The 11378-nt window shown below is 44.1% G+C and overlaps 1 protein-coding gene across 1 annotated transcript; it reads right to left on the bottom strand.

Moving 5' to 3' along the window:
* Positions 1–1363: 1363 nt before the first annotated feature.
* Positions 1364–10618, bottom strand: PROKR1 (prokineticin receptor 1). The gene is made up of 3 exons (XM_048842754.2): positions 10421–10618; positions 8006–8678; positions 1364–3530 (listed from the first exon to the last, which is right to left on the bottom strand). The coding sequence occupies exons 2-3, from the start codon at positions 8491–8493 to the stop codon at positions 2834–2836; spliced, it is 1185 nt and encodes a 394-aa protein (XP_048698711.1). The 5' UTR covers positions 8494–8678; positions 10421–10618; the 3' UTR covers positions 1364–2833.
* Between the last annotated feature and the right edge of the window lie 760 nt (positions 10619–11378).

The raw sequence follows: 11378 nt of genomic DNA, 5'->3' as shown, positions 1-11378 counted from the left end.
ATTATATGGGTGTCTTATTTTATCAATTCCTTGCCATTGCAGGGGCCTCAAGGATCTTGGCCCCTCCTATTCTCTCTATGGCACACAATAGTTTAGTCTCCTGTAGGCTGTAATACTTTGGTCTAATTTTGGTTGTTGGGTTTAGTATGTTGGTGCTAGGGAGCTTTGGTGGCCTGTGATAAAGGAAGTCAGATTAGATGGCCTTAAACCCTTCTGGCCTTAAACTCTCTATTCTATATTACTTCTATTAGACATACTTGTTCACATCTGTAATGGCATGGCACCCACCTCTTGCAAGTGTCCACTTCTGGTCAGGTGTGTCTCCACTTCTCTGTTTATGGTGACCCCTTCTAGCAGTTTCTCTGGTAGTTTCCACAGACTCAGCCCTCCGGCTGAGTGACTCACATTCTGTATGGAACACAATTCAAACAGACCCCTTCTGGGATATTAGTACAACAAGTCTTTAAGTGCTCCTGGCCTTGGTAGGAGGCCATGTCCCCAGGGCTTCCTCCAGGAGACTTTTTGCTCACTCTGGTCTGTTCTGGCCCCCCATCTCTCCAGCTGGTCCTCTTAACAGTTCAGATCCCTTTCTGGGGATTTATCATTCTCTAACTGGGGGGAGACCCAGGTCCACCTATTACTCTGGGTCCCAGCCTAGGGACCCTAAGAATAGCTGCCACGCACCTTCAGATCCCTCTAACTCAGTGGTTTTCAACACACAGTCTGCATGCCGCTTGTGGCCCAATCACAGCTGTGGTCCATGTGATATCCTCAGGGCAATACAGGTAGTATATATATTCTGGGCCACATATGTAGCCCACAATGGTAAATAAGTTGAGAACCATGGCTCTAACTAAACTGCTTTCAGTTCCTTGGGCCACTACCCCATGACCCCTGCCTTCACCAATTCATCAGCCCTACCTCAGGACTCTTCTATGTTCACGCCTAGCAGCCAGCCAGATCTTTCTTGCTCCCCCAGACCCTCCCAGCACTGAGCTATCTGTGGTGCTGCAGTTCTCTTTGGCCAGCATAGAGCACCATCTCCAGTCCACTGACTCTGGTCTGCACTGCAGCTCCTTTTATACTATTCTGCAACCCTCTGATTGGCTAGCTCCTTGAAGCCTTCCCCAGACTGACTGACTGCTTCCTGTGCAGTCTGTCTAGGCAGCTTCGAGAACTTAGCTCAACTGCTCCTTTCCTGGGATGATTGTGGCAGGACCCTGAGACCTCCAGCAGTAGCCTCTGGATCTGCTCCACCCCATCCCAGCACCACTGATCTTTGCTACCAAAATGGGATTATTGACATTTTAGTCCATTCTCTGATGTAAAAAAATTTGAGTATGAAAAGCAATTTTCGTAAAAATAATCTTGAATGCTGCTCAGATTCCTTCATTTATTGTTTTATTAAGTAACAGACATTTCTGTTCACTTTAAATTCACAAATAGACGAATTATTTACAAAAGCAGTTTACTTCAAAGGGAGGCAGTATCAATCACACAAAAATGACAAGCGTTCTGCAGCTCAGTAGAAAAGCCTTGATTTCAATACATGAAAATTCATGAAGTGTAATGACTGGAGCTTAAATGAATGTACTTCACTGACATTATCTGTATAATCACAGTTACTAATTAAAAGATACACCGATCCTTGTGCTGTACAAAAACTGAATGATAAAGATGGAATTAAAGAAGATCACACAGAATTCATCTGGACATGTTGCATGGTGCATGATTTTGCTACATTTACACAGATAACAAGTGACAGTCAAACAGCAAATCAGTGACGGGTTCATAGAGGGACAGATTCTATCTCCCTTACTCACAGTGGATGAAATTCACCCTTTTGCAGAGGGCCAGCACAAGCCCTATACACTATATATGTCCCACTCAAACCCTATTTTAAGGGCATACATGGAATTTAAGGGATGGCTAGGCAATGTGCACAAGGGTGAATTTTAACCACTAAATAGCTCCTTACTCAGAAAGTAGTCCTACTGAAATGAATGGGCCTGCTCTTGGAGTATGATGGTCATAACATCGGTGAGGGTGACAGAATCTGGCCCTAAGCAGGTGAGGAAGAACTCCTCCATGCCAGTGGGAAAATGGAGCCATTCCATTTTCAGGTACACAAGAGCAAAGTAACATTCTGCATAAATGTACAAAGGGGGAGGAGATCAAAGTGTTCTATACAGGATGCCACAGTAAAGGACTCAGGCTCTTTGCTAGAGCAGGAAATGGTAGAAAACGGGCCTGGTGGCAGGAGGCTATGCTGTGGATCAGGAGGCTGTGTGGGGTTGAAATGACAGTGGGTTGCTAGGTGCTTGGGTACTTGAAGGAGCCTGGACATTTTGAGAGGATAAGGAGTACCATAAAGCCGTAAAGGCTTGCTTCCCACCTTAGCGAGGTGGAGAGGATATGTGTGGGGAAGGATGAGTGCCTTAAAGGCAAGGGTTATGGGCTGGAAGAGGTCAAAGGTCACACCCAGAGTTAAGGGGAAATGGAGGGAATTTTCAGCATCATTGCTAGGAGAGCCAGGGGAATTTCAGACCCAGACAATACAACCTTGTTCTTATATAGCACTTGCCATTCCTAAATCGCAAAGGGATTTACAAAAGAGAAGTGTCAGTGTTCCAGTTTTATAGATGGGGAAACTGAGGCAAAGAGCGTTGGGACAGAAGGTCACTGGCATAGTCAGGAATAGAGCCATGGTCTACTGACTCGTAGTCCAGTGTTCTCTGCATTAGTAGATAGCATCACAGAAAAAGAGAATTTTCTGAGGCAACCCCTCTCCCCCCACGGAATATATATGTCATGACAATAGAACCACAAGAAATTACTTTAATTTTATGCAGTCTACCTCTTCTGTGACAGGCATTGCACTAGTTTTAATGTCTAAATCTACACTCGATTTGCTGCTGTTATATGTAGATCTCCACCTAAGCAACATGATCTTCTTCAAATACTTCATGGTGTTATTCTTTACAGTTACAAAGCACATGGTGTTGATCATGCTGTTGCTCATGGCAATGCACTCAACTATGTAAAAGGCTGTAAGGTAATGCTTCTCTTTCACAAAGACTGTGGGGAAAAAGTCACGGACAATTGTGAATCCATAGAATGGGGCCCAGCAGAGGACATAGGCTGTTAAGATACACATAAGTACCATAACTGTTTTTCTTCTGCACCGGAGCCTCTTTCTGATCTGTTCTGTCTGGAACCCTGGGACAGTTTTAAACCAAAGCTCTCTGGAAATCTTGGCATAACACAAGGTCATTGTGATTACAGGTCCAACAAATTCAATGCCAAAGATGAAGAGGAAGTAGGATTTATAATACATTTGCTGGTCAACTGGCCAAATCTGGCCACAAAAAATTTTCTCCTGATTTTTTACTATGAATATTACAGTTTCAGTCGCAAAATATGCAGATGGTATCGCAATGAGTATGGAGACTATCCAGACCAAAGCAATTAGGAAAGTAGCTGTTTGATAATTCATTCGTGGTTTGAGTGGGTGGACAATGGCCAGATACCTACAAAAGATAAATAACATACTCAGAACAAAGTCAGGAAAGCTTATTATCTAAAGTACATTTCTGAATCCAAGCAGGGTAATTTACTGGGGAGGGGACAGAAATTTTCATTGTTTTAAAAATGGAGAACTTGATAGATATTTGCTTTCTTGAAGGAAAAAGAGACAAAAATAAGTAAAAAATGAAGCAGCCTAAACTTAGGCTCCTAAATCCATAAATAAGCATCTGACTGAGTGACTGAACTTCCAGAAGTACTGGCCATCTTGTTATTGCTCAGCACTTTGAAAATCTGGCTGTCTATTTAGGTGCCTAAGTATGGATTTAGGAGCCTACATTTTAGGTTCCTGTTTTTGAAAAATCATGGCTTAACTTCCTACCAATATGGAAACATTCTTTCTTTAACCCTGATCCTGAGTTATGAGAGACAGGATGAAAAGAAGCTGTAAACATCTTTTAAGGGTTAGTCGGTGACACAGATACAATACACAGTGATTTATTTGTGTTGTTCTTAGATGGACTAGATGCACATATATCTGTGTGAGACTTGAAAGCACACAGTAATATATCCTTAGAGGACAAGGAGGAAAATACATTCCTTGGCTGAGAAGTACTTGAATGTGTAGGATTAGGGAAGATACAGTTACTACCATTCAATCTCTGTGTAAAGATATTTAAAATAATGGAAACACAACTATTTTATACGGTAATAAAGGTTTGAATTGAAATCAGACCTACCGATACTTTTAAATATTTACATCTCAGGATGTTTTCATATAATTGATAAAGGGTTTTATATATAAATCCTGGCAGTTTACTCTAATGTGGATTTTTGTTTTGTGTGTAGCAAGAGACTATTGGTAATAGGAGCGTAAATTTTCTATGACCATTTAGCTGCCATATTACTTACCATGACGACAGCTGCTTGCACTCATTAATTATTAGAAGACTGCAATCAGTTTGCTGCTGCCATTCACCACGCAGCAGTTAACAAAAGCTAAGGAGAAAGCTTAGTATTTTATATGCAAGATGAATCAATTGCTATTGACTCAATTAAGTTAAAAAGGCACAAGGGGCCATATTATAGCACCTGTTTTCACTCTGATCTTGGTGGGGAGTTCTGCTTAATTGGGGACACAATTTGGCACAAGAAGATTTGAACCATCTTTTCCACATAAAGAACATTTTGATCAAATGTATTCACAAAATGTGTCTACCCTCCCAAGCGATCTGTAGTTTTGTATTCCACATCAAGGTGTAATAACTGTTTAAAATAGTGCAATTTATCATTCATTAGAAGGATTTTATGCCTGTATATTATATATTATTGGATCACTAATTCATAAATAAATGAAATGTCAGTCAAGCTACTTGGGTGCCCCATCTGGGGTCAAATGCACACCTCAAAGATCTTCTTGGTACAGACAAGATCCCATGGAATGGCAAAAGAGGTCACCCCCAAAGCAGTGCAATGGAACAGACAACTGTATATATTTTTATTATTAACTGAGTGCTGCTTCTCTTTTCACCAAGTGAAAAGTTCCCCATTTTAAATAAATGCCAGTAAAACAGAAGAATACACCAGCCCAGCTTCTTAGTGCTGGCTGAGAAGTGCTTGGCAGAACTAAGGAGGCATAGGTACAAAGGTGACTTAAGCCACCTTCCTGTCCCCCTGATCCTGGGGCTTCTCCGCCCTAATACCATCTTCTTGCACATGGTAGAGCACTCTTCAGGCTGCTCTAAATTGCACTAAGTGATCGTGGCTGCCATTATGGAAGCTGGAGACTGTGCAGTTGCAAGAATGCTCTAGCCATTCCCCAGCCATATCCCCTGCACTGGCTGTGGCTGGGGAGCTAATGGAACATAGGCACAGCTGTGGCAGCTCTACGTTACCTGAGGATCCTTCTGTGTTAGGGGGAATCTGCCAGTGGCCAGCTAAGTTGCCTTTAGGGCAGCATTGCACCAGTTGAGTTGCACGAAACTGCCCTGACATGCCTCAGCTCATCATAATATGTACGAATTATTCCCATCTAGGGTGTCCCAGCGATGCAGGATGGGCTCAAAATGTTGACCAGCAAAAATGGAGAGGTCAACATACTGTATTGCCATATCTCCTGAACTTTGTTCCAAAAATAGAGAATACTATGGATATGAATGTTTCTACTTTAGAGTATCTTACTGCAAAAATGTTTTCCTGAAATATCTTTTAAAATAGTGCATCTTAAGCTTGCTTATCACATGATTATCCAAGCTCTCAGATAAACAGAATGTTAGCAATTTCTTCTTCTTCAGTTAACCATTTTGAGCAAAAGAGATGTGAATGAATTATAGATCGACATTTGCCCGATCAAAGAAATAACCACAGGGGTTTTAATTGATTGCTATTGGGCAAAAGGAGCTTTCAACAATTTTTTTAAAAAAAATTTAAACCCTCTTACAAAAAGAGAGAACACTTAGGCTTTAAAATTGCATATGGATTTATATAAACTCTGTGGCTTGGTTTTGCAATAACTTTTTAAAAATACTTTTCCAGGATCATTTTAGTAGATGGACTGGGAGAGATGCTGGAAAATCTTCTTCATGCTTTTGGCAGGCACAAGGATTTGATGACAAGTACCTCCTACTGTCTGTTTGGGAACAACTTTGTGTGAGGTGGTGGGACAGAGGAGGTGACTGAACAGGTCTGTCCAAACCATTCGTTATGATCTAAGAACAATTAAATCAAATAGAAAACTGTAATAAGCTCAAAACAAAGACATAAAGCCAACTCCTGAACTGGTTCACACAGACTACACTGGAGCTATGTCAGTTTACACCAGCTGAAGAGCTGGCTCATAGGGGCTGGTTCTTCTCCTACTTAAGCCAGTGAAAAGGCTTGACCCAATTCCCACTGGAGCTAATGGAAAGACGCTCATTGATTTCAGTGGAGGCTGGATCAATAGTATCTACACAACAGTCAGTGGAGTTACATCAGTGTTAAATTGGTATGAGAGGAGAATCAGGCCCCCAAACGGAGTAACTGAGATTATAACTTAAAATGGCATAGAAAGGAAACAGGATCAATTGCAAATATTAAGGGGAAAAGACAATAATACTAATACCCTGAGCTGTTGTAAGTCTTCAAAGCTAGTCATGTGGCATTGTGGTGTAGGGAATGACTTGTGTTGTGTGATCTTTCTCTTTGGAAACAATCTTTTCTGACTTGCCTTCCACAGATCAATTGTGACAGACTTAATTTTGGTGTCAAGCAGGTATCTGAGTCAGTGGTGCACAGGACCAATAAAACAAAAAGTGGTAGGCAAGAGCAGTAGCCACCCGATGTGAAGTCAGTGGTTATACTTTAAAAATTCTTACAGGGAGAGAAACTCCATACAAAGGTCTCAGGGATGCAAAGTGAAGCAAATTGTGTGGCATCTGGGCATTGTGAGGCACCCATGGTCTCAGAACCCAATTTGAAGAGGCTCCTTTAATGGAACTAGGGCTTAAACTAGGTGTCATTTTCATAACGGCTCGAAAAATGCAAGAGTCTCGGGTTTGATGCCCACATGGGTTCCTGTGGGACCTTGATATAGTCATTTGCCTGGGAAAATATTTGGTGCCAACCATGGAAATAAATAAATAGGAGAGGATAGTGAGTTATTGATGATGAAGACCCAGAGAGAAGATTTTTGGATGCCTAAAGCTTAGCACCTAATTCTATATTTAAATGTCCAGCTTAGTGCTGCCAAGTGCTTGATTGAATGGCAGGGGAGGGTTCTCAATAGGGCTGGCTGGAAAACAAGAATTCTGGTTCATAACATTTTTTGAAGTGCTGCCATTCATTTTATTTCCACATCAGAATGAAAACTAGATGTTTATAGGAGAGACCAATAGACCCAAATAGCCAATAGCCCAGTGATCACCAGGTGAGTACCCTAACCAGTGGACTACAGAGTAAGTCTCTCTCTGGCCCAATGAATATATAATTATGTATGAAAAGTGGAACAGCTTCAACAGAGGAGACTGAGAGAAAGTGACTGTATAGTGCAGTGGCTTGGGCTCTCACCTTGGATATGGAAGATCCAGGTTTAAATCCCTGCTTTAAATCAGGTAGAGCAGGGACTTGAACTTGGGTCTCTCACATAAGTGCCCTAAGGAGTAGGCTTTTGGCTATTCTGGGATGGTTCTCTTCTCCAAAATTCCATCCTGGGCCTGAGGAAGTTTTTCTCAAAACTGACAAAAAAAACCCCAAACACCTCCAACATATCATCAAAGAATTCCTGACCTCTGCTTAGCACCTCTCAGGATCAAGCTTTTAAGTGGCCTGATTTCTACAAATCTGCTGGACATCAATAGGGCCCATAGGTGCTCAGCACCTCTAAACATTAAGCCACTTATTTAGGTGGCACCAACACTTGAAAATCTTGGCCGTTGAGAGGGACAGGGATCCCTGGTTTCCTCTCCCTGTATAAATTAAACCATCCATTTCCCCTGCTTACCTGTCTACGGCTATAGCCAGGAGAGCATTGGTAGAGACATACAGGGAGACGGTGCGTAGGTAATTGACAGAGGCACAGAGCACATGGCCGTGCTCCCAGGACAGCTGCCGCACAACGTAGTAGTCCATCTCAAAGGGACAGCAGACAATGGCCACGATGAAGTCGGAGATGGCTAGGTTGGCAATCAGCAGGTTGGTGAGGTTGCGTAGCTTCTTGTAGCGGGCCAGGGCAGCAATGAAGATAAAGTTGCCAATGCCACAGACCAGCATGATGCCGATGAGCGCCACCCCAATCACAATCTTGGCCGCGAAGAAGGTGCGGGTCTTGGTCACATCATCCTCACTGTCCAGGGGCAAGTCGTAATCGCTGTAACTAAAATTGAATGGGAAGGAGAAATTTCGGAAGGAGGGGAAGTCCCCACTGTGGAGGTTGTAGATGGCAGCTAAATTGATGGCGGTAGTGGAGGTGTTGCGCTCTTCCTGCCCCATGGTGGTGTCTCCGCTCTTTCCACACAGTCAACTGTGCTGGGCCCTGGGATCTTGTTAATATCACCCAAAGAGTGGGAGAGGACGTGACAGGAGAGCTTGCCTGATGCTTTCCCCAAGGAGCAAGTCACCTTCTCCTCCTCCTCCTCATCGCTGTGAGGCTGAAGAGCAACAGCAACATTTGCCACCTTTTTATGGAGACAAAAAAGAAGGAAACGTATGTAGAGAACAAAAGGTGAAAAAATTGCTGAGCTGTAGGGAGAGCGTCTTCTCTTCATTAGCAATGCTCCCCTTTCCTCTGGTGATCTGCAGCTGCATGGACAGATCTGCATGGGGAGACAGTGCCCTGGTATGGAAAGATTTCTTTGTGATTATTGTCAAATCCTGTGAACTCTGACCACACGTTGGATTTTGATCCTAATTCAGCAGCAGCGTTTCATTTACTAGGCAGTTGCATTTGCACAGACTGAAGTGACATGTGGCAGGACTGTGAAATTCATGTCCAACCTCCGCTAGCCTCTCTGCCCACAGGCTGTCATGTAGCTGAGTGAGTATGAGAAGTTAGGACATGGCACCTTAGTTTGCTGTGAAACACCTGATGTACCTTTGGATACAGAAGCTTTGTAGTCTGCCTAAGGGTCTCTGAAGGGCAGCACGTTACAGGGCAGAAAAGAGGGAGAACTGCCTCATAGCATCTAAATACATTAGCTAATTAAATAAGAGCCTCCAGTGATACATGAGGGGTGGAGTAGCCAGGAAATTTCATTTGGGCAACATTTAATTGAGTACATCGTGCCAAATCCTCAGCTAGTATAAATTGGTGCAGCTCTGCTGAAGTCATGAGCACCTCACCAATTTACACCAGCTGACGATATTGCTCGGTGGAGCTGATCAGAAAGGTCTAATACAGGGGTCCCCCATGCGGTACCCGCAGGCGCAGTTGTGTGCGCCTGCAGGACACTGCGCCACAGAAATGCCACCGGTGAGCGCAGCCACCTGAGAACCACCCGCTCGCCAGAGTCTCTTGGGAATAGGAATGTGCTATGAGAAAGGTTGGGGACCACTGGTCTAATACATGGACAAATGTATCTCTAAGAGTGAGGACCCTCTTCAACAAAGAGGGACTTTATTTATATGAAAAGGAACATCTTTCTGACTTGGAGAACAAATGTTCAGAATTGTTGAAAGGGAGGGAAACCCCCTCCATCTCTTTTCTTGTCATTTCTACAAAAGATACCGAAGGAACTTCCAATAATTCTGTACATTTTGAAATGCGTCACATACCAACAACCCCCTCAGCTCCCATGCCCATGTGTGCTTTATGCACCAGAATGCTAACAGAGATGTGTCCTAGCATCCTCTTAACTGCCCGCTGGAAGTGATCCAGCCCTCCAGTTACTGATATTTAGAGGCTCAAAGCGGCACATAGTACTGGGATGAAATTGGCAGGAGCTGCTGCTTCATTGCATTAAAGCACCAAGTCCCCACAATGTCAGATGTCATCAAGTGGGTCCTACTTTGACTGCAGAGGACAATCTGCAGAGCGGAGCTGTCCTCCTGAGCTGCATTTTCCACAACACTGGCCACAGGCTGCGGGGCACTGATGCTGATGGGTTTGTGAGAGAAACTCTCATGCAAAACTTTCATTTCCAATTGCACTCGGGCTAAAAGAGTTGCAAAATGACACGCGCCGCCTAGAACAGCGAACAAACTAGATTATAATTTCAAACAGCCAACCACATCATACAATGCTGCACCCAGCCACTTGGCAGCTGTGCAAATTCAACCCCCCGACCCCCATACAAGAGACAATCCAGGTGCACTGGAACAACATGCTTTACAGAGAAAGTGATGATACATATTTCAAACAGTTTTCCTGCGAATAGCAGAGGAACTCCTAAAACAAGACAACACAGCAACAACTGACTACCTGTGACAGGGCTCATCTTCATCATGTTCTCTGAGGCTCTGGGGGTCGCCTCCAGGGTCACTCCCTGTTGCAGTCACTGGAACTGAGGCAGGATCAGGAGGAACGCAGCTGAGCGAGTTAGATAAATGACACTTTATTGCCAGAGCTGGAATAGCGTGTCAGCCCCGGAGCTCAACAAGGAGCAGAACTCCTTTGTCTGTGCGCCTGCATCTAAAGCCTTTTCTCAGTGGGAGGCACCTTGATGCTGGCCGTGCATATGTAATTTTAAAGATGCAGTACACAATACCACATGACAGCCCCTATTTTACTTTAAGGCTTCCCTACTGAACTGAACACACTCAGTGTCCTTGTCACCAAGCTCGTAACAGGAATGTCTGCTGCCGTCCTGGTCACTGCATGCTGTTTGATCTTTGTTTGTATTCGTCAGTGGTTACTTACCCAGGAGTGAATGAAGGGCTGGATTCAAGCCCTACGTTGGGAGGGGACCCTCGAAAGACCTATCAAAACTAAGACCTTCCTAACCAATTTCCTAGACATGGGACATGGTCTTGAGTTGAGAGCTAAGCATTGCTGGGACACAGCAATAGCAGAATAGCTCCTTCAGCAGCTGTTCCCCCAGCTTACAGTCAAGTAGCCCTGCAGCAGGAGTGTGCCCTTGTTATGAGTCAACAGTGTGCCCTTGTTGCCAAGAAGGCTAATGGCATATTGGGCTATATAAGCAGGAGCGGCTCCAGGCACCAGCATTCCAAGCAGGTGCTTGGGGCGGCAGTTTGAAAGGGGCGGCTGTTCTTCCGGCTGCTGCAGCAATTCGGCGGCAGCTTCTTGGTGTCTCCCGCTGCGGCAGCAAAGCGGTGGCAGCTTCTCCCCTTTGCTGTCCACGGTGGCAGGTTTTTTCACGCTTGGGGCGGCCAAAACTGTAGAGCCGACCCTGTGTATAAGTAGGGGCGTTGCCAGCAGA

This window comes from Caretta caretta, chromosome 3, assembly GCF_965140235.1.
Source record: "Caretta caretta isolate rCarCar2 chromosome 3, rCarCar1.hap1, whole genome shotgun sequence".
In the NCBI taxonomy this organism is placed as follows: Eukaryota; Metazoa; Chordata; order Testudines; family Cheloniidae; genus Caretta; species Caretta caretta.
Note: the sequence above shows the minus strand (reverse complement) of the source record. Positions and strands in the feature narration are given on the sequence as shown.